General features: G+C 40.3%; 2 protein-coding genes across 2 annotated transcripts; one reads left to right on the top strand and one right to left on the bottom strand.

The window, feature by feature from the left end:
• Positions 1–569: 569 nt before the first annotated feature.
• LOC141608390 (uncharacterized) lies at positions 570–3,216 on the bottom strand. Its single transcript, XM_074427749.1, has 3 exons — positions 2,527–3,216; positions 1,813–2,472; positions 570–1,232 (listed from the first exon to the last, which is right to left on the bottom strand). Exons 1-3 carry the CDS (start codon positions 3,214–3,216, stop codon positions 570–572), a joined length of 2,013 nt encoding a protein of 670 aa, XP_074283850.1.
• Positions 3,217–23,746: 20,530 nt separating this feature from the next.
• Positions 23,747–24,460, top strand: LOC141608388 (uncharacterized). The gene is made up of 2 exons (XM_074427747.1): positions 23,747–23,888; positions 23,976–24,460. Exons 1-2 carry the CDS (start codon positions 23,747–23,749, stop codon positions 24,458–24,460), a joined length of 627 nt encoding a protein of 208 aa, XP_074283848.1.
• Positions 24,461–24,704: the final 244 nt, after the last annotated feature.

Below are 24,704 nucleotides of genomic sequence, written 5' to 3'. Positions count from 1 at the left end.
ATGGGAGGAGCATTCATTTAGAATCGTACCCAAGTCCCGTAATTAAGGATCATCCACGATAACTCCTTCACCATGATCAGAACGCGTATATATTATGTCAAGATCTCCAATTTCATTCATTCACATTGTTTATAGGATTTGAGAAAGGTGGAATGTCCTCAAACTCATCACACTCATCTTCATCAAGAACATCCCAAACGCCTAGAATTCGCCTCTTTCCATGAATCACAAGAGACCAACGATGGTCAGAAGGATCAAGAATGTAAAAGACCTGTTTAGCTTGTGATGCAAAAATGAATGGTTCATTGGTGTCTCGCAAACGATTCATATCTACTTGAGTAAATCCAAATTCATCTATATGAACACCCAGTCGATTGTTCTCAATCCATTTGCACCTATAAAGGGGAACTTTAAAATCACAATAATCTAGTTCCCATATAGTATGATTGTGTCGCATCGATTGGACATTTGTCTTTAGAACTAGAAAATTCCCTTGATGATGCAACAACGGTTACGCCACTATTTTGCACAGATAAAGACTTTATATCTTGGCGCTCAGTATAGAAAGTCTATCCATTTATAGTAAACCCTTCGTAAGAGGTAACACTCTCTCTAGGACCATATGCAAGCCATTTGATCGTGTTAGATACATCATTACTATCATTTGACAATTCTTGCATTACTTCATCATAAAACCAGTTAATAAACGTGTGATTCTGCTCTTGCATCAACCACCTTTCACCTCTTGAAGGATGCTCAGAAGCTAATACTTGTTTGTGTCTGGTCAAATATGGTTGCACCTCATCACTCTGCTGCAATACGTATATGTGTGCCTTACTTCTTAGATTTGATGGAGCTGACATTACTTTGGCACCAACAAGACCTTTACCTTCAAACCTTCCATCATCTTTACTTCTCGGAAGACCAATAGCCTGAAGTTTGCTCACAAACTCACTACAAAACTCAGTTACCATCTCACTAATAATGCCTTGAATAATGCTAGCTTCAGGTCGAGCTGGATTTTTAACCTTATCTGGTAAAGTAACCATGTGTCTTTCAAAAGGATATGCCCATCTCAAGAATACTGGACCACACAACTTGATCTCTTGGACAAGATGTAAAATTAAATGGACCATAATGTCAAAAAAAGAAGGTGGAAAATACATCTCAAATTGGCAAAGTGTTTCAGTAACATCAACTTGTAGTGCATCTAGTGTCTCTGGGTCAACCACCTTAATACATATTGTATTAAAAAATGAACAAAGTTTAGTAATGGCCACCCTTACATGTTTTGGCAATATTCCACGAATTGCGATCGGTAATAACACTTGCATCATGACATGGCAATCATTAGATTTCATGCCACTTAACTTCAAATCAATCTTGGATGCAAGCCTTTTTATATTAGATGAGTACCCCGTAGGAACCTTGATCCCATATAAGCACTCACAAAATAATCGCTTTTCTTCTTTAGATAAGGTGTAACAAGTTGGTGGAATATAAAAGGATGTCTTTTTTCCCTTGGTATATTCTTCTCAATTGGCCTAAATTTGTCCGAATCTTCATTTCCATCAAGTCATTACGCAATTTCAAGCCATCTTTTGTCTTCCCGGTAATGTTGAGCAGTGTCCCCAAAAGAGCATCACATACATTCTTCTCAATGTGCATCACATCAAGACAATGTCGTACCGATAAGTCTTGCCAATATGGAAGTTTTCAAAATATGGACTTCTTCTTCCAAAGACTTTCAGACTCTTTTGGTTTTACGAGCTTACCAAAAACCGTTTTAACACCTTTCACTCAATCATAAACCTCTTTTTCACTTAATGCTTTGCGAGCTACTTCTTCCTCCACTTTTCCATTGAATGGTAATTTCTTCTTACGATAAGGGTGAAAGCGTTTTAGGAACCTGCGATTATCCATGTAGACGTATTTTCTAGAATGTGTCAAATATGTTGACTTCATATCATCCTCACACATAGGGCAGGGCTTTTTTCCCTTAACTTTATAACCCGACAAATTACCATAAGACGGAAAGTCATTGATGGTACAAAAGAGCATTTCACGCAACGTGAAGTTCTCATCAGCATGCGCATTAAACAGTGTCACACCTTCATCCCATAATTTCTTAAGATCATCAATGAGTGGCGCAAGGTACATATCTACGTCGTTTCCAATCTGTTTAGGGCCTGATATTAGAAGTGGCAACATCATGTATTTCCGTTTCATGCATAACCATGGGGGTAGATTATAAATAACTAAAGAAACTAGCCACGTGCTGTGTAAACTACTCAAACTACCATATGGGATCATTCTATCCGTGCTAAGGCAAAATATTAAACTTCTAACTTCATTTTTGAATTCAGGATACTTATCATCAATAATCTCCCACTGAGGAGAATCAGCGGGATGTCTTAGCTTTCCATCTTTTATCCTTCGATCCTTGTAACACCTTAAAAGTTTGGCATGTTTCTTGATTGAAAACAAGCGTTTCAAAAATGGTATAATTGGAAGATACTATAGAACCTTTGTTGAAGGATACTTCTTAGTCCCATCAAATATAATCTGGTCTCCCAACTTGTAGCGTGATTTACCACAACGAGGACATCTATGTAAATCGGCATACTCATTGCGATATAGAATGCAATCACTTGGACATGCGTCTATCTTTATGTACCCTAAATCTAAGGGACACAACAACTTCTTAGCATAATAATTGGACTTAGGAAGTTGGTTTCCTTCGGGGAACATGTCTTGCAAAGCTTCTAACAATTCCATGAAGCTTGTGTCGCTCCAACCATGGTTAGATATAATGTTAAATAATGTTAACACCGCAGACAATTTAGTGTACTTATCACATCCATGATACAACGGAAGTTCACATGCTTCCGTCAAACTTTCGAACCCAGAACGGGTACGAAACTGATCTTCAACAACATCTAACATCTCATTTAATTGGTCGCCATCATCATCATCATTAATATTTTCCTCGTCAATATCAACTCTATTACCTTCATTCAAATTATCCTCATCAATCTCAAGATTTGGTTCCACCTCTTGGGTATGAACCTGGAGATGGTGTTCAGTTTGTAGAGGGTTTTCATCTTCTACAGGTTGTTCGGATAAATGATAGTTGATGTTGGAATTTTTCCTATATATTCCTTCTTCACCATGCCATATCCAAATATGGTAACCTTGTCTGAATCCACGACACATAATATGTTCTCTTAATTTATACTATCAAACTTCGTCACATTGGAGAAATCCACACAATGATAATAAAACCCTTCATCATTTATAGTTGTGGAATATTTTTTTTTGGTGCTAAAGAGGGGCTAAGCCCCAAACAGACAACAAAATCAGACAGCTACTAAACGAGGGAACGTCATTCCGAGTAAGTCTTCTCGAAGAATGGAACGTAAGCTCTCTGGTGTATCATCAAGATATGTCACGGTTGTAGCAGCCTGCACTCCAGCATTAGCAAGCCAATCCGCTGCCCGGTTAGCTTCTCTAAACATGTGCTCAACCCTTACCGTCCATCTATTCATGTTGATGAGATCTTTGCACCGAATGACCAAAGGTCGAAGGCTGTTACTCAGCAGCTGCTCTTTCTTTATGAAGTCGACACAGGGTTTATTATCCATATGCACTAGCACCTTTGTGAGACCCATCGCTCTAGCTCGCTCCAAGCCGGTTACAACCGCTCTCATTTCAGCCCTCATAGATGTGCAAATACCGCAAGAAAACATAAAGCCAGTGATGAAATTACCCGTTTCATCTCGTATTAGACCGCCACATCCAGCCAACCCCGGATTGCCCTTAGAAGCTCCATCCGTATTGAGTAATACACAGCCGTGTGGAGGTGTATGCCATCGAATAAATCGCTCCTCCATTGATGTGCCGGGAATAGGAATAAATAGTGAGAACGGGTCAAAAGCTCTTTTGGACATCTCGAATTGATGCTGCAAAAAACGAAGGGGATCCGTTGGATTTTCTTCTGCTTTTCCGAATACCATATTATTCCTCCACCTCCATAGCCACCAACATGTAATGGTAAATTTCATGGACCAATTGGGAGATGACAAAGACGACCCATTGCTCGCATTTTTTGTGATCCATACCGGGTATGGGTCTGTATAAAATTCTGGGTGGGCTGCATACCCACCTATTTGGGTCCAAATTTCTTCAGACATTGGACAAAGACGTAAAAGATGATCAGAAGTTTCGTCCTCCTCATGACAGCGAGGACATAAGGGATCGTCTGCAAGTCCCCTTCGTACCCTATTATAATTCGTCATTAACCTCCCATGGGCTGCAAGCCAAATGAACATCCGGACTCTCTGTTGTACTGGTAGTTTCCAAATAATATGCCAAGTGATGGAATTATTTTCGGGTGGGACATCAGCCCCTTTGATAATAGCCATAGCGGATTGAATAGAGAACTTGCCAGTGGAAGTTCCGTTCCAAAACAAACTGTCTTCCATATCCGGGTCTGGCGAAAGGGAGTAGGCTGCTATTTTCTTTAATTCTTTTTGAGGTAAAAAATTTGAGAACACATCCCACTTCCAATCGTCATTTCCGTCCCACATCTCGCTTACTGTCGCGCCGATTAAAGCTTCAGGAATAGGCGCTAGAGCTTTATCCGAAAGACATCCTTTATCAACCCATGAGTGATCCCAAAATAAGGTTCGCCTGCCATTACCAATTGCTACTGAGGCCCCCTTATAAATGAACTCGGAATTTGAAGTAATACCTGACCATACATTTGACATGCCTGCTTTCCGTTGAAACATGTCGATATCGCAACGCCCATGACAATATTTAGCTCGCAGGACACGAGCCCAAAGGCTATTCGGTTCTGCTAAGACCCGCCAACCAAGTTTAACCAAGAACGCCGCATTCGATTGGCGTGATGAACGCAGCCCAAGGCCTCCAAGAGATTTCGGTTTTTGCACTTTTTCCCAATTTATGAGATGGATTTTTTTCTTTTCATCATCTCCCCCCCATAGAAAGCGGCGAGTTTTCCTATCAAGATTATCGCACAACGACCTTGGCAATTTAGCGGTTTGCATACTATAATTGGCCATTGTAGACAAGGTTGATTGGACAAGAATATTACGGCCAGCCATCGACAAGTGCTTAGTCTTCCATCCCGCAAGCTTCTTATTAAATTTCTCCTCTAAGTGCGCAAAAGTTGCCTTAGTAACGCGTCCATTAATAGTCGGCATTCCTAAGTATGTACCCAAATCCGATGTTTCATTGAACCCAGGGACGCTCGTTATTTCCTCCCTATCCGACAGAGATGTATTAGGAGAAAAGAAGACCTTGGATTTAACTATGCTCACCTTTTCTCCCGAGGCCTTACAAAAATTATCGAGGACATACTTGATTACAATAGCTTGATCGACTCTTGCTTCCGCAAATAAGATCATGTCATCGGCGAAGAAAAGATTTGAATTTTAGGACCTCCCCTACAAATGGGTATAGGCATCCAGTCAATAAGCGCAACTCGTTTATCTATGGCTTGTTGCAGCTTTTCTAGGCACATTACAAACAAGTACGAGGATAACGGATCTCCTTGTCTTACTCCCCTCGTTGGTTTGAAATTTTCCGTAGCTTCCCCATATCATAAGATTTGCATTGAGGATGTAGTGACGCATTCCATAATTGTATCTATAAGTAGAATAGGAAGGCGCATATCAGATAGAGTGTCTTTAATAAATTCCCATCGTAGACAGTCATACGCCTTCTCAAGATCTATTTTAATCGCCATATAGCCTGTAGTTCCTTTTTTTTTGGCGCATAGTATGAATAGCTTCTTGAAATACCACTATATTGTCCGTAATTTGTCGTCCTAGTACGAATCCACTTTGATTTTCCGAGATTAAAAACGGAAGCACCTTCTTGATTCTATTTGCTATAGTTTTACTAATAATCTTGTATGCAACATTGCATAAACTAATGGGCCGAAATTGGGATATATGTTCGGGTGCATTAATTTTGGGAATAAGAACTAAATGCGTATCATTCAGGCCGGCTGGAAATCCCTTGCCCTCCAAAGCTTTCATAGCCATATTGCAGACGTCCGTTTTGATAACCGACCAGTTCTTTTGGAAAAACAATGCTTGGAATCCATCGGGACCTGGAGCTTTCATAGAACCCATGTCGAAAATTGCTCTTTCAATTTCAGCCAACGAGAAATAACGTGTTAGCCATTCCCATTGTTCATTGATGTAGTCTTGGAAAACATCATAAGGAATATCAACATCGTCATCGATCGGATACGGGGCTTCCTCAGTATAGAGCTGCTTATAATAATCAACTACAATCCGTTTAACCTTCTCTTTATTATGCACCCATTCGCCATTATCGTTCTTCAAAGAATTAATTTTGTTACGCCATCTGCGAACTAATGTGCTAACATGGAAATATGAAGTATTTCGATCACCATCCTTAATGAATTCGACCCTCGACTTTTGATACCATAATAGCTCCTCTCGTTCTAAAACTTCCTCCAGTTCTTTTCTCAACTTAGACTTATAAGATAACGTTGACGATTGAGAGATAGTTCTCTCTGACAACCAGCAATCCGAGCTTTTAATTCCCGCTTTTGGCGAAAAATATTACCGAACACTGTTTTATTCCAGTCTTGTAATTCGGTAGACAAATTAGAGAGAAACGAGACGAGATTATCACCAGAAGGCCAACTACTTTTGACAAAATTCGAAAACTTCTCATGTGTGAGCCACGCGGCTTGGAATCGGAACGGCCGTTGTACCGAATTCATGGGAGCAAAGCCGTTGGGAGAGATGAGTAAAGGGCAATGATCCGATTGGAAAGCCGGTAAATGTCGAACACTCGCGTTTTCAAAAAGAGTCCCCCATTCACTATTGCATAAGGCTCTATCCAATCTTGCACTTTGTCTAGTTTCCTCCGAATTTCCTCTAAACCAAGTGTGGGATGAACCCGAAAATTCAAGCTCGAGGAGTTCACAATCTTCTACCCAATCGTTAAACAGTTCTACAAAATTCTTCAACGCCTTTTTGAAATTCTATCGAATTATGTTTACCATACATCCAACTTCGATCCATCTCATGCAAAACCCACTAAAGACAAGGAAGACAAAATAAATGACTATGGACCCCCTTCATATTGCAGTTGGAGAAGTATATGGAAAGCTAAGAATAGTATGAAGTCCAGGATGTTGTGCATGTGGTCAGGAGGTAGAAAGCCAGGATCACTTGTTTTTCTCATGCCAAGGACATTAGAAGGCTATCAGTCTTATTAAAGAGTGGTCTCAAAGAAACGATGATGTAAGACTTGAATGTGTACTGAATAAGTTTAAGAATAAAGTCTTGTCAAGAATGAGAGGAAGGAGAAGGATAAGATTACCTGTGAAACAGAAAGACAAAGCTTGGTTGAAGCAAATTAGAATATAGGAGTACTTGTCGTATGTCCTGATGTTGTTGTTGATGTTTTAGCTTTAATATTTTCTACAAATGAGTTAGTTGGAAAATGAGTATGTTGGTTTTATGATGATTAATATATTTTCTACAAATGATAATTTCAACACGTTTTCTCACAAATTCACTCCCTATATTTTTAGAAAGAGACTTTTAACAATATATAGATGAAGCAAGTGGTCAACTTTTTCTTGTTATTCTATCCCCATCCTCCTCTTTCTCCTTACTTGTAGTCCCCAGCCTATACCCCATTGCCTATATCCATCACAACCGTTTGCATTGGTGCTGCTTGTATTTCACTAACTATTACGATTTGTCATGTAACAGGTAACACTAGACATCAAACCGTGGCTTTTTTTTACGCAACTATTACAGTTACAATAGGCAAATTGCATTCACTCACATACAAGATACAATACAAGAGTACTAGCCAACAAAAGTCACAATAGATGAAAATAGCCATGAAAATCGCAAATTTAAGGACTGCTAATGAAAGCTCACCAATCAGAGCAGAAACAGATAAACAATTGAAAAAAAAATCAAACATCAAATAAAAGCTAAAGTATATAAATAGTACCCATAAGCTCAGTCACAACAGTCACAACATTGAGGTCTGAAAATTACATTACAGTTCATGTAGTGAAAAACAGTAGCACCCAGAAAGCAGACACAGTACAATTGAGTTAAGCGTACAAAGAGTGTAACACCCCCTCATGCCAAGGTACCTTACCAAGGACTACCCTAGCATGAAAGGTTGTTACCATCTCGGTTGCCCGTGGCTAGTATATCAAAAGCAACAATCCAAAACAACTTTATTAAAGTATAAGAGTTTTAACGATTACATAATCTCAGACCAACTCAAAATAAAAGTGTAAGGAACTCAATACAACTGAAATCAAAGACAGCTAAACTTGTAACAGCGGAAGCTAGACTCAAGGTGATGACTCCCCATGACTGTCCCATAGCTAAACATCTGCATTACCTGTCACAATCTGCTCACCATCCCCGAATGGATCACCTCAAGTTTTACAAAACAACAACACGGGGTCAGTACCGTTCAATCAAGATAAAACAAACAAACAATGTAACCGGCTGATCATCCTCCATCCCCGGTCTCCCGATCTCACACAGTAACCGACTACACACCGAAGTGTGTAGCCTTGTCAGATTACCCATCACAACAGGCAATCCTCGCCGCCAGTGGGTGACCGCAGCCCATCCCTACCTAGTCCAGCTCATCAACGAGCGACTAACAATCCATGTCCCTTAATGTGCACATCCCCTCCCGTGACGGGTTCCACGGATGGCGAACTAGGGTGTGAAGCCACTCCCGCAAGTGACTCCACCACAATCACACACAGCATCACAGCTATCACAACACCACAACCGTCACAACACAACCACACCAACACCGTCACCACAACACCAACCTCCGATGATCAGCAGATAACAACAATTATGAAACATATGCAATCTCAATCAATTAACAGTACTGAGTAGGAGAAACCCTACCTTTTCGCAATCCAAGCACACACAAGCAATCAATCATGATCCTTCACATATCCATCACCTACATAACATAATTATGTATAATTACCACCTACTCAATCAATTAATCATGCACATAACCTAGACTTACCAGCAGAAGAAATCAATGATTTTAGACCGAGTTGAAGCTAGCAACATGTCGATTACCAACCCGGAGGTTGGTAAGAACGGAGGGTTTTTTCGATAGGATGCGCCCTTGCTATAGGTGCACTTGCTAGCCTGATCCTGAGAATAGCGTGGTGGTGGGTGGTGCTGCTTTTCGTCTCCTTCGTCTCTTTCATTTTATTGGTAATTGGTTTTCTTAAAGAGTCATTTTAGTTGCTTTTCGTCTCCGGATTATCTTTGCAGGAGCAATTCTCAGAAGCTGTCAATCAAGCTCAACTTTCTCGCAGTCCAGCGGCAGTTGAATGAAGTCAGTCCTTTTCCGGATCCTGCTCCTGCCCCCGCTTCTTCCGGTCCCCAGGCTGGAACTCCTTAGCTGGCTTTGGACCCCTGGACCTAGCTGCGTCTTAAAATCCTAATTGCCACGGTTCCGCTGCATCACAAGGAGCCGGACTCGACCTGAAAGGACCCACCACGGGGAATCATAGCATGTCGGGAATAAGGGAACTTAATAGGAATATCAACTTAAAGAACAAACACGACTTTTCCTGATTTTCCAACACATGGAAGACTCGGTATAAAATGCATAACTAATTCTAGAAAAATCTAATTGATGCAAGGCCAATTGGATTAGTACCCCATGAGTCTTAGCTACAAATAATATCTAACGTATTTTTCCCAAATTCCAAACTTATCAAGGGTTTTTCAGACTGATTTCTAAAAACTGACAGAAACCGTCGCATAAAAAGTATTGATTCATAAAACGAGTTTAAAACATTATTTTTCAGTAATTCCAAATCATATTGTCATCTAGACTATACAAAGATGATGTATTAAAAAGCCCCATAACTGAATCGATATATAAATTAGGGTTTCAAATCATTTTCCACAACCAAATCAGATTCGTGGACTTTTCAGCGACATGTTCATAAATAAATCACCTAAGACAAACCATAAAGAATTTGACTACGAGATTTGATATGCATAAACTAGACATCAAATAAATAGGACTCGCTTTTCAAACTTTTCGAAGATGAAGACTTTAAAACAGTATAAACAATGGAATGAAATCGACTTACAAACAGGGAAATCGAATTAGGTTGAAAAAAAGATGAGAAATCTCCAATCCAATGCAAAGCTCGACACTCTTCTTCCTCTCCCTCTCTCTAGGTTTAGAAAATGGTTTTTAGAGATGTTAAAATGAACTAAAAATGATATAAGCATTATAACGATATCCTTGGTCAAAACATAAAAGAAACCGTCAACTTGCTGAACCGATTTACTCGGTCAAGTGCACTCGGCCGAGTAACACACACTCGGCCGAGTACCAACCAAGTACTCGACCGAATACTCCCACTAAAATACGGAGTATTACAGTCTTCCCTCCTTGAAAAGAACTTCGTCCCCGAAGTTCCAACCCAACCTATAAAACATGAACACCTAACACTAACTCACCAACCACGCTTACTTCCACACTATGGCTCACGATATCGTCTCAACTACAGCATAAACTCTCAATGCTAACTCAACAGTACTATCGAATACTCACAACATATGTGTTGCCAACTCTGTCTTACTTCCATAACGCTCACTAGCACCCTCAATACCAAGACAATCCACCAAATAAGATCAATCGTCAAAACGGAATGTTACATTCTACCACCCTTAAAACGAACTTCGTCCTCGAAGTTTACTCACACTCGTAAACATCATACTACCACAAGCACTGCCATTACCTGTAATAAAAATCAACCCCAACACAAATCCATCCTTTACTCTACACCAACACTCAAACTTCCAATTATACTATAACATGTACAACCATCAAACTCTCTTTATCGCATCCTACTCCTCTTAAGATATATGTTACGTCCTCGTAACTCTCACTAATACTAGATCCTTAACTATATATTCTCATTATTCTCATCACTACCGCATGTCAATGATATCCGCCTATAGCCTCGACACCTATTATATTTATTCCTATATCCAGGGATCTCTTACTCTAGTTATTCTCATACCTCAATTCATTCGGCACACCACATAACCTATACCACAAACGGCATACTTCTTTATACATGCACTGATTTCCACAATCATAACTCACGATCCACGATTATTATACACACTCACATTAGCTTCTCAAGTTCACTTCTTTTATTACCACAAAACTCACCCTTGGCTCGACATGATACTAACTCCCAAAACTCTGTACTCACTGTCCCAATAAAAGGTGCTAAACCACATGTAGTTCTAGTTCAATATCACACATGCTCCACAATTCTCTTGCCACAACTACGTCCACCAATGCCTCATCTAAAATAAGATCAAAAGTACTCCCACCACCTCTCACAACTGTGTCACATTAACAGAATATTACTATACCATGACAACAATAGAACCATACCCAACTCTCTTTCATGTCATACTCTATTCTCACTCCCATGCCGACACTGGTAAGAAACATCGGGAAACAAAACAACGGTCTATATGCCCCGACCGACACTGATAGGAAATAGCAGTAAACAAACAACAATGTATGACAACACGAAAATACCGTGTCCAGGTCGCCACTCTAGGCACAACAACCATGTCGATAGCCATCACAAATTTTACAACCTCATAACACTGACTGAGTAACACTTCCTTGACCAGAAGACTTTCTAAAAACCGCTCTACTAGATCACGATGTAACATAATAAACAGAATCACAAATACCAACCTTCTGAATATTATCCAGACCATGAATCATGAGGTCAGAACCTCACACAAACATCTACACATATCAAGGACCCATAATCAAATGTAACTAGCCAATCCTGAGTACGTAAGTTACCACTTGATAATGAATACCTCTCATCCGGACTTAACTCAGGTGCTCTTCATAACATATCCTCTCATACACTCAATTATCACCACCCGGCGAACGTAGCCATATCATCAGTACCCAATTACCAGCGAATACCTCATATTTCCACATTTTATACTCCGTCCAATCCACACATACCAATCAAGCCTCCACAAAAACAATCTTTTTAGAATGACTAACATCTCTATTTAACCTCATCCTTAACCACTAGACAACATTATGACACCACCATCTCCCATGCGCCTACTCTTTTACTATCACTTCTTAATATAACAATTCGTTTCCTCTCTTTGGTTATCATCCCAAATAACGAACATCAAATCCATCAATAAAATCTACCTCATCATTATTTCAAATTCTACCTTTTACTGCGTCGTCACCTAACTCTCCACCAAAATCTCATATCGTGTAAACACTCTACAAGCTTCTTATTTCCTTAATACCTCGAAACTCACGGCTAACATATCGTCCTGCTCTCCTATATAATCATTAACTCACACCCTCTAGTGAGGCTATCGTACATTTCCATAATTTCCTACCTTCATGCTCCTTAACTCCGGTCAACGTTCTCTCAACTTACTTTCATCCCTCTTTCTCCCTTTTTACTCAATAATACCAATTAATAATTTATCTCCTTTCTCTTTCTACCTAAATCTTTAGTAATTTGTTTATTTTCCCATAACTCCACAACACTTATTCCATTAATTCATATCAATATCTTATCATTCTTCTTATCATTTATCATCTCTCATCTTGCTTCTCACTCACCTTTGTCACCAACAAGTCCACACACTAACGGTTACTCTTCAATTAGTCGTATCTCCCTTTCGTATCTCTAGAAACCAAAATTCACCTCATACCGTTAATTGTCCAAAGAATTACACACTAGGCTCACCTCTAGATATTCCAAATTCCCAAACTCGACCACTATCTACCCATCGCGGCATAACTCGATCTCATTCGTTCCCATCCCTCTATAACGACCTTTCATCACATATATCCCTAACCAACAAAATCCTAACCGTCTCCCTCCATAAATCCTTACACATCCCAATATGCCACTATTCGTATCCCTCATCTCAATCTTTAATTCTCACGTTTCTTTAAACTTACATTACTCTGTCCATATACTCTTACATTTATATTACTCAACACACGACTATAACATTCACCATATTTCACAAAACATGTTCCTAGCCTCATTTAGCTCATCAATCTACTCTTTTCTTGGTCCACTATCCCTCACAACCACATATACCTCATGTCCTTTATATCCAACACCTATCCCTCATAAGCCGGCATTGTCCCTATCATAGCATTTGGTAACTTACGTATCAAAACCGTCACATATATAAAAGAATGCTTTAAGACCCAAAATATACATGTGTACCAACCCTATGACTCAAAACAAATGTAAGAACATAGTCATCGACTCAAAATGACCGCCCAAAGAGGTACTCGGTCGAGTATAGGATACTCGGTCGAGTAATGAGACTAATCGGCCGAGTCACGACCCCAGAAGCTAAACAGACTTATCACAAAGAGATTACTCAGCCGAATATGGAATACTCGGTCGAGTATGAAAGATACTCGGCCGAGTAGGGCCTACTCGGTCAAGTATCGGCACAGTTCTCAGCACCGTCCAGTTTTCGTAAAACAGACATATCTCACTCGTTACCTGATCAATCTGGGCGTGTGACCTAACGTTAGAATCGTAAGAGGACAAGCTATCACCTCCAATTGGAATTACAGCAATATCATTTCTAGAACTCGACTTATGACAGTTTTAAGATAGCCCTTCCATAATTGGTCTTTATAGAAATCAATTTTTCTTAACAACACAACTTACACCTGCATAAAACAAACAATAACGACCCAATACTTCAAGAAACCAGTACATAGATGCACTTTTATCATACCCACATGAAAATTAAACACAACATTCATGTATATAGACGCGTGACCGGAACCATATGCTACTACCAACACCCAAACATTAACATCATCATGTTCATATGCACATGTACCACTACCATACTTCATGCTCAAGAGAGTATTAAACAGGTAACATGATCACATTCTTCATGCTCAAGATCTAACATATACGAATTCACAATCCACCTCTCATATACTACCACGTTCCAACACTTTCACCATTCATCCAACAACTTCACAAGATTCCAATTATAGGTATCAAACACACATGACTCAAACATACAACAGTTTCCCCCCATGTGACCGGCTTGAGATCGTAAGGGCCTTAATGCAACTTCGGGACGTCTCCCAAGTCTTTGCGGTAGCTCCAAACAACTCTCCCCGGGTTCATTTTATTTAGACTCCCTAGGTTCATTGGGTTCATTTGTTTTAGGTGCCGGAATCGTCAGCTCTGATACCACTTTGTAACACCCCCTCATGCCAAGGTACCTTACCAAGGACTACCCTAGCATGAAAGGCTGTTACCATCTCGGTTGCCCGAGGTTAGTATATCAAAAGCAACAATCCAAAACAATTTTATTAAAGTATAAGAGTTTTAACGATTACATAATCTCAGACCAACTCAAAATAAAAGTGTAAGGAACTCAATACAACTGAAATCAAAGACAGCTAAACTTGTAACAGCGGAAGCTAGACTCAAGGTGATGACTCCCCATGACTGTCCCATAGCTAAACATCTGCATTACCTGTCACAATCTGCTCACCATCCCCGAATGGATCACCGTAGGTTTTACAAAACAACAACACGGGCTCAGTACCGTTCAATCAAGATAAAACAAACAAACAATGTAACCGGCTGATCATCCTCCATCCCCGGTCTCCCGATCTCACACAGTAACCGACTACACACCGAAGTGTGTAGCCTTGTCAGATTACCCATCACAACAGGTAATCCTCGCCGCCAGTGGGTGACCGCAGCCCATCCCCGCCTAGTCCAGCTCATCAACGAGCGACTAACAATCCCTGTCCCTTAATGTGCACATCCCCTCCCGTGACGGGTTCCACAGAGGGCGAACTAGGGTGTGAAGCCACTCCCGCAAGTGACTCCACCACAATCACACACAGCATCACAGCTGTCACAACACCACAACCGTCACAACACAACCACACCAACACCGTCACCACAACACCAACCTCCGATGATCAGCAGATAACAACAATTATGAAACATATGCAATCTCAATCAATTAACAGTACTGAGTAGGAGAAACCCTACCTTTTCGCAATCCAAGCACACACAAGCAATCAATCATAATCCTTCACATATCCATCACCTACATAACATAATTATGTATAATTACCACCTACTCAATCAATTAATCATGCACATAACCTAGACTTACCATAACTTAATAGGAATATCAACTTAAAGAACAAACACGACTTTTCCTGATTTTCCAGCACATGGCAGACTCGGTATAAAATGCATAACTAATTCTAGAAAAATCTAATTGATGCAAGGCCAATTGGATTGGAACCCCATGAGTCTTAGATACAAATACTATTTAATGTATTTTTCTCAAATTCCAAACTTATCAAGGGTTTTCAGACTGATTTCTAAAAACTGACAGAAACCGTCGCATAAAAAGTATTGATTCATAAAACGAGTTTAAATCATTATTTTTTAGTAATTCCAAATCCTATTGTCATCTAGACTATACAAAGATGATGTATTAAAAAGCCCCATAACTGAATCGATATATAAATTAGGGTTTCAAATCATTTTCCACAACCAAATCAGATTCGTGGACTTTTCAGCGACATGTTCATAAATAAATCACCTAGGATAAACCATAAAGAATTTGACTACGAGATTTGATATGCATAAACTAGACATCAAATAAACAGGACTCTCTTTTCAAACTTTTCGAAGATGAAGATTTTAAAACAGTATAAACAATGGAATGAAATCGACTTACAAACAGGGAAATCGAATTAGGTTGAAAAAAAGATGAGAAATCTCCAATCCAATGAAAAGCTCGACACTCTTCTTCCTCTCCCTCTCTCTAGGTTTAGAAAATGGTTTTTAGAGATGTTAAAATGAACTAGAAATGATATAAGCATTATAACGATATCCTTGGTCAAAACATAAAAGAAACCGTCAACTTGCTGAACCGATTTACTCGGTCAAGTGCACTCGGCCGAGTAACACACACTCGGCCGAGTACCAACCAAGTCCTCGACCAAGTACTCCCACTAAAATACGGAGTATTATAGTCTTTCCTCCTTAAAAAGAACTTCGTCCCCGAAGTTCCAACCTAACCTATAAAACATGAACACCTAACACTAACTCACCAACACGCTTACTTCCACACTATGGCTCACGATATCGTCTCAACTACAGCATAAACTCTCAATGCTAACTCCACAGTACTATCGGATACTCACAACATATGTGTTGCCAACTCTGTCTTACTGCCATAACGCTCACTAGCACCCTCAATACCAAGACAATCCACCAAATAAGATCAACCGTCAAACGGAATGTTACAAAGAGGACCTAAAATTGGAGAGATTAGCTAACCCTTTACTTTCACCGAAACTGAAATCCAGCTTCATTTTATTTTTCATTCAATATCTCATGATAAACATTTTAGCTCACCATTAAGTAAAGGTTAGGGTATCAATTATCATTTTTACGAACATAAAATGAAAAAGAGATGAACAAATCAGGTTCAATCCTAAAGATGAATTACAATTATTGTTTATTTTCTGTATCGTACTATATATATAAGTATTTGGTGTCGATTAACATTTGCATATGGGCACATGGATTCTGTTAAGACATGGTTAAGGATTAGTTTTAAATTGGATATGGGTATGATCTAGGTCCACTAGTTTTAAATTTTATAACCACTATTTTGGTTCGGTTTAGACAGTTCAGTCCATTCACTCCATTCACACGCTGACCCTAACCTAAACCAATCGATTTCAGCTACTTCTTTTATCTAAGTTATTTGTTTACCTTTTATATTTTCTATTGAGCGGTATTTTAATCAAATGTAAACAAATAAATGAGACGGAGTAAGTAATTGTTAAAAACCATCGCAAACAGTTCAGTCAACCGCTAAAAAGGCTCGATTAACAAAGCCTAAATATACACGTATTTTTATTTGGTTACGAAGTATTTGGTTATTCGCTATCAAAAAAAAAAGTATTTGGTTATTTGGTTAATAGGTTCGATTAATTGTGGCCTACTTTCTTGACATTATTATACAAAAGATTTAAAAAGAAAATTATTACTGCATTTGCGTTTGGAGTTTGGACGAAGAACTGATGCATCCCTCACTCAAATATCCAATTACAAAAAGGGATTATGGAGAAGATGAAATCAAAGTGTTCTTTGTCAGCAACTCAGCCCCTTTTAACGAGCAAAGTTGACTCCGTTAATGAGCAGGTCCTTACTGCTAAACAGACAAAGTTGGAGTCTTTCTTGTTAAAAAATTGGAAAGTTCAGACCCCAAATATGATGTTAACTCCAGTACAATTGATTACTACAACAAAAAAAAAATACAATCTTTCTACTCAATCTCTAAGAAATTGTAAAAACCCGAACCAAAAAACATGAAAACGATGGAAAATTGCATGGGGTTTGAATTAAAGAGCTAAAATCGAAGCTGGCTTTGATCGAAAATTAGAGTAATCAATGAATAAAAGCTAGTTAATTCATCGAAAATAAACATAAACCCAAACAAAAATTATTAATCTAAAACAAACATAAACCCTAATAATTAATCGAATTGTATTCCAAAATCAGCACTCCAATTAATCGAAAATAAATATAAACCCTAACTAAAATAATTAATCTAAAATAAACCCTAAAAATCTTCACTGCATTTAATTGAAAAAGTAAACCATGGAACATAATTTGACATACCTAATAATCAAATAATAGAACGGTTGGTCGATTTCAAGCTTTTCTGGTGAGATGGCGAGGTGACGACGTGGCCGGCGATCTGAAGATTTTCTTTTGGTGGTGAATTTTACTTTTTATTTTGATTTTCTTAATTTTAATCTGAGAGAACAGGACTGAGAGAATATGTGATGGAGAGTGACTTTGTGAGTCTGTGAGCATATTTCTTTTTTTAAGAAAATACGATATTGATATGGATATGGATAGTGTATAACACGGATGAGTTTAGTTTTTGTTTTTATTTTAACTAATTTTATTATTTGCTGCGTTTTTAAACCTTAACGCCGCAAATACTCTATTTGAGGCGTTTTCTTAAAAGAACGCCGCAAATAGTAATATGATTTATAAAAAAAAGAAAATTATTTGCTGCCATTAGGCTAAAACACCTCAAATAGAGAGCCGCAAAAAAATATTTTTCTACTAGTGAAATAACATGTTTTTGCCCATAAAAATAAAAGTATCAATTTGATGTTTCTGTTTCTTGAAAACTACATTTGAAAAATTAGACTTAAAAAATAGAAATTCATTTTAAGCAAACTAGGTCAAACATTCTCTTCTTTATTTCTTCTTTTAAGAAATAATTTTCTGTTTCTTGAAAACTACATTTGAAAAATTAGACTTAAAAAATAGAAATTCATTTTAAGCAAACTAGGTCAAACATTATCTATTTGAGGCGTTTTCTTAAAAGAACGCCGCAAATAGTAATATGATTTATAAAAAAAAAGAAAATTATTTGCTGCCATTAGGCTAAAACACCTCAAATAGAGAGCCGCAAAAAAATATTTTTCTACTAGTGAAATAACTTTTTTTTGCCCATAAAAATAAAAGTATCAATTTGATGTTTCTGTTTCTTGAAAACTATATTTGAAAAATTAGACTTAAAAAATAGAAATTCATTTTAAGCAAACTAGGTCAAACATTCTCTTCTTTAGACGGAGGCACAAAAACAATTGTATTTATACAATTTATTAAGCTTATTTCATAAGGTATTATTGATTTTTACTTGTCGCAATATTTCAAATCTTTGTTTTCTAATAAGTAACAAAGTTCGTTTATTGTCGTTTACCAAAGAGCGCCTAAATAAGGCTGCAAAAAATTCTCTCTAGGGTTCCTATGAGAGCCTACGTCTAATCGAGGTCTTTAGTTCATCCTTTTCATCTAGGTCGATTTCTACTGGGTTCGTGGTCTTTATTTTCTGGTTATTGCCCACCTTCTCAACATAGTTTCCAAGGGTTGAGAAGTAGGGTTTTGCAAGATGAGCGAGCATGGGGATTCGAGTACAAGGAAGGGTAAGAGGATTATGGAGCATGACGATGAGTTTGTCTGGGATGCTGGTGACGACGGGAAGGACGAGGAGACGCTGGAGGTTATGCTGGTTGGTAGGGTTTGGTTCTCAAAGACGGTTAATGCTAAAGCAGCGATCGAGACGATGACTAAACTGTGGAACACGAAAGGTAATGTAGTTGGCAATATTCTTGATGCAAAAAATAAAATTTTCTTATTCAAATTTGCGTCTGAGATTGATAAGGCTAAGGTGTTCGAAGGCCAACCATGGCACTTCGATAAATATATTTGGTGCTTCAATGATCCTATCTGTGACGGAAAACCTGTGGATACACCGTTGTTCCAAGTTCCGTTATGGGCTAGGGTTTACGATTTGCCTCTAAGGGGTCGATCGAATGAGGAGAATGTCCGGAAAATTGGGATGCAAATTGGACAGTTTGTTTGTATGGATGAAGCGCCCCTACCAGAGCTTGAGAGGACAGTGAGGATTAGGGTTTTGCACGATGTGCGTAAACCTTTACGTGACTCTGTGCGTGCGAGAATGGCTAAGGGTAACCTTGTGGAATTCGATGTCAAATATGAGCGGCTCCCGATATTCTGTTACGGCTGTGGTGTTCTTGGACACGGAGAGAAGGATTGTGATGAGGGGCCATACGAAGAGGGCGAACTGAGGTTTAGCGAGAGTTTGAGGGCCTCCCCGAGAAGAGTGTTAAAGAATGTTGCGGATTCAGGACTAAAAAACTCGAAGGATTTGAGCAGGGTTTTCGAGGAGGAATTCAGACGTTCGGAACAGGAAGATGTTGATAAAATGATTGCCAAGCTGAAAAATATTTCGATTAAGTCTAAAGCAAAGAAAATGGAGGTATCACTCCATACTGTTGACTCCGTGCAGAGAGGGCAAAACTAGACAGTTGAGAGGTTTGGGGGGACGGTAGAAGGAGTCAATGGGGAGATTAGGAGTGGGGAAGATGAGGGATAGATGAATGGCGTGGGAGTTGAAAGTGGTAAAGGGAGGATGAGAAGTCAGGGGGAAAGGAGGGAGCGGAGTGGGGGTGAAGAAGAGACTAGTGGGGCTTCGAATGATAAGGGGAAGGGGGCATTGAGATGGACAAGAATAGATAGTAGGAGTGATGATGGCGGAGAGGAAGGTGGATGCAACAAGGTGACAGACCTGAACGTGATGTTAGGGGAGAAGAGAGGGAGGAGTAATGAGGATAATGTTGAGGTGCAAGGAGGCTCGAAAATTCGCAAAATCTTGGATGTATGTTCATCTGAGGCGGAGGTTGAGATGACTCAACCCCGCTGGGAACAATGAATCTCCTTAGCCTTAACTGCAGGGGGCTGGGCAACCCCGCTGCAGTAGGCGGTTTCCGTAATTTATTGCGGAAAGAGGCCCCCGCTATGGTCTTTCTCTCCGAGACCAAGCTGAGCGGTGAAGAATTTAGGAGAGTCCGTGCCCAATTTGATGAGTATGAGGGTATGGAGGTGGATAGTGTTGGTAGGTCGGGTGGGTTAGCTTTTATGTGGAAGAAACATGTGAAGTGCCTTTTTCGTTCGGCCTCGATTCATCACATGGATTTTGATATACATGAGCTGGATGGGACTTGGAGAGTAACGGGTTTTTACGGATGGCCAAACGTCACGGATAGACACCTCTCGTGGCAGCTGCTTAGGGAACTTGGTGCTCAAGACGGGGGGGCCGTGGGTGTGCGTTGGAGATTTTAATGAAGTGCTCTTTGCTACGGAGATGAAAGGGGGCTCTCGGCCTCAATGGCATATGACCAACTTCCGGGAGGCTTTAGATGATTGTGGGTTACGAGATATAGAGTTTGAGGGATATACTTTTACATATGACAACGGGCAGGCGGATGAGGATAATAGACAGAGCCGGCTTGATCGTGCTTTGTGCAATGATGCTTGGGCGGATTTGTTCCCACGGTCGAGGCTGATTCATTTGACGCGGGAATGGTCAGACCATTCACCAATTTTGCTTCGGTTGGACAGAAGGGTCGAGGACGAACGTGTGAGGGGGAGACTCTTTCATTTTGAGAAGGTTTGGGTAGGGGAGCAAGGGTGTGAGGATGCGGTTCGTGCTGCCTGGGAGGATGGGGAAGACGATTTGGTTACGATTTTGGAACGATGTGCGGAGAAGCTACAGAAGTGGAAAGGGGTTAGCATAGGCAAAATTATGAGGGACCTGAATATCAAACGGCGTAAATTACATAAACTTAATGAAGGAGGGAGGTCTAGGCGAGAGGTAGAGGAGAGGAGGAGACTAGTCAAGGAAATAGCTACGCTTTTAAACCAAGAGGAGAGTTTTTGGCGTCAAAGGTCTCGGGCTCTTTGGTTGAAGGAAGGGGATAGGAATACGAAATATTTTCATAGGAAAGCGGGGCAGCGTAAGCAACGAAATCATATTGCGAGAATTGTTGATAAAAATGGCCGAGTGCGAGAGGATCTAGAGGAAATTACGGACGTAGCAAAGGCATATTTCGAAGAGCTTTTCATGTCAGAGGAACCAAGTCAATTCGAGCAGTTGTTAGACGGTATTGAGGGGAGGTTGACGGGTAGAATGAACGATGTGCTACGCAGTGAATATACCGAAGATGAAGTGATATTCGCCCTGAATCAAATGAATCCTTTGAAAGCTCCGGGTCCAGACGGAATGAACGGGCTCTTTTATCAAACGTATTGGCATATTGTTGGACCTGCGGAGACCCGTACTGTGCTCAGAGTGCTTCGTGGCGCGCCATTTCCGGAAGGTATTAATAAAACTCATATAGTCTTAATTCCGAAAAAGAAGGCCCCAGATAAAATGACTGAATTTCGACCTATCAGTTTATGTAATGTCATATAAAAGTTAGTATCAAAAGTCCTCGCTAATCGGTTAAAATTGTTTTTGGGGGATATTGTCTCCGAGAATCAAAGTGATTTTACCCCGGGGAGATTAATTACGGATAATATTCTTGTGGCATTTGAGATGTTCCATTTTATGAAAAATTCAAAGAACAAGAATGGACATATGGCGCTGAAATTAGATATGTCTAAAGCTTATGATAGGGTCGAATGGGTTTTCCTTGAGAGGGTGTTGCTTCGTATGGGGTTCGATGTTGGCTGGGTAGAGTTATGCATTGTGTCTCCTCGGTTACTTTCTCCGTGATGGTTAATGGGGCTCCGTCTGAGGTGTTTCGGCCAGGTAGAGGGCTTCGACAAGGAGACCCTTTATCTCCCTACCTTTTCATTCTTTGTGCGGAAGTCTTATCGAGTTTAATGAGAAGAGCATCGGAGAATGCATCTATCCATGGCATCCGGGTTTCGGCCTCTTCACCGGTTGTTCACACCTCCTTTTCGTTGATGATAGTATATTTTTTGTTTAAGCAAATCAAGTGGAAGCCAATTGCGTGAAACAAATTCTCCTGGAGTATGCTAGGGCGTCGGGTCAGATTGTGAATTTCGATACGACGTCTGTCTCTTTTAGCAAAGGTACGAGGATGGCTGACAGGGATTTGGTGACCAATTGTCTCGGTGTTAGGGTGGTCGAGGTACAAGAAAAGTATCTCGGATTTCCCACTGTAGTGGGTCATTCGCGAAAGGTGGTGACTAGCATGGTACGGGATAATTATGCAAGAAATTACAGGGGTGAAAAGGGCAGTTGTTTTCGAAGGCAGGTCGGGAAATTTTGATAAAGGCCGTGGCCCAATCAATCCCAACCTATGCGATGAGCGTCTTCAAAATGCCTAATAACTTCTGTGATGAGTTACGATCCATTGTATCTCGCTTCTGGTGGGGAGCCACGAATGGAAAAGGAAAAATACTATGGGTTGTGTGGGCAAAGCTGTGTAGGCCGAAATGCTTTGGTGGTTTGGGTTTTAGGGATTTTCATAAATTCAACATGGCTCTTTTGGGTAAACAAGCATGGAGGTTTCTTACTGATCGATCGAGGTTGATGGTGCGGGTACTTGGTGGTAAGTACTTCCCAAATGGGTCCTTTATGTCGGTTACGATGGGCCCGAATCCTAGCTACACTTGGAGAGGGATACTGGAAGCTAGAGAGGTGCTGCGTTTGGGAGTGCGACGGAGAGTCGGAAATGGGCTGAGTACTCTGGTGTGGTCTGACCCGTGGATACCGAATACCCAAACTCGTAAAATAATTTCACCTCGACTGAATACTAGTGCAGATATGGTGGTTGCAGACCTATGGCGGACGGATGGAGTTGGCTGGGACACAAACAAGGTAAGGAGTCTTTTCCTCCCTTTTGAACAAGACCGTATACTTCAGATGCGCATTTCCAAAACGAAACTCGAGGATATGTGGATGTGGGACCTTGAGAAGAATGGCGAATATACCGTCAAATCGCCTATAGAGAGCTCACAAAAGATGGTGGGAAGGATGTAAGCTCTTCGGATTTTTTGAAGGAAAAAGCGCTATGGAATCGTATATGGAAAGCCAAAGTCTTACCCCGTATTAAAGTTTTCATGTGGCAATTGTGCAATAATGCAATTTCTACAAAAGTTAACTTGGCCAAGCGGGTCCATTCGGTGGAGGTTGGTTGTCCGGTATGTGAGCATGAGATGGAGACTTGTCTTCATCTTGTGCGGGGTTGTGGTTGGGTGGGTGGGCTGTGGGATAGGCTGGGAATTGGTATGCGCATGGCTGATGGGTATGAGTGGGTGAGGGAGTGGGTGGAGGACGTGTGGAGGGAGCTCGAGGACAGTGAGATAGATACTTTTATGATGGGGTGTTGGGCGATATGGGAAGCTTGAAATAAATGGGTTTTCGATGGAGTTTCGGTGGATGCAGGTAAGGTGGCTAGAAGAGTGGAAGAGTTAAGGAAGGAAATGGAGGATGAGGTGAGGGTGGCTGGTGCTGAAGATAAGCAAGAGGAGGGACGAGGGAGCTGGCGTAAACCAGAGGAAGGATGGGCGAAGTTGAACGTGGACGCGGGTGTTAAGGAAGGCTGGGATACGGGACTTGGAGCGGTGTGCCGTAACAGTGAGGGTAGGGTGTTGTGGGGGATGACGGAGTTCAGAAGCGGGACCATGGAACCCAAAATGGCGGAGGCTGAAGCGGTGATGGCAGGTCTAAAGGAAGCTCAAGCAAGAAGGTGTAGGCGGCTGGTTATTGAGAGCGATTGCAAGGTGTTGATCGACGCGCTGAAGTCGAAGGCAACGGGTAGAAGCGAGTTTTATTTATTACTTGATGATATTTTGGATTTGTGTAATGGTTTTGAGTCTATTTTATGGTCGTTTGTGTCTAGAAAACATAACAATGTAGCGCTCATTTAAGCTCTTCGCATCTCGGTAGGAAAGTCTGAGTTAGTACTCTGCCGCGACATGTTATGGATTTGATTTCCGATGATATTATTAATATGAGGTAATACCGCCTGGGATGGTTTTCAAAAAAAAAAAAAAAAAAAAAACAAAGTTCGTTTATTCCGCCTCATTGAAGATCTATTTTTACTTCATCTGCCTCACTTATTCATACACTATTATATAGTAAATATAGTAATTATACTAACCAAACTAGGAT

Source organism: Silene latifolia, chromosome 10 (assembly GCF_048544455.1).
Source record: "Silene latifolia isolate original U9 population chromosome 10, ASM4854445v1, whole genome shotgun sequence".
NCBI classification, from domain to species: Eukaryota; Viridiplantae; Streptophyta; class Magnoliopsida; order Caryophyllales; family Caryophyllaceae; genus Silene; species Silene latifolia.
Note: the sequence above shows the minus strand (reverse complement) of the source record. Positions and strands in the feature narration are given on the sequence as shown.

Coding starts and splice junctions, on each gene's coding strand:
- LOC141608390 (XM_074427749.1), bottom strand. CDS start 3,216: ATGTGTCGTGGATTCAGACAAGGTTACCATATTTGGATATGGCATGGT. Junction 2,473..2,526: donor AGAAGTATCCTTCAACAAAG/GTTCTATAGTAT, acceptor TTTTCAATCAAG/AAACATGCCAAACTTTTAAG. Junction 1,233..1,812: donor AAGCATTAAGTGAAAAAGAG/GTTTATGATTGA, acceptor ATATGTATTAAG/GTGGTTGACCCAGAGACACT.
- LOC141608388 (XM_074427747.1), top strand. CDS start 23,747: ATGGAGACTTGTCTTCATCTTGTGCGGGGTTGTGGTTGGGTGGGTGGG. Junction 23,889..23,975: donor GTGGAGGGAGCTCGAGGACA/GTGAGATAGATA, acceptor CGGTGGATGCAG/GTAAGGTGGCTAGAAGAGTG.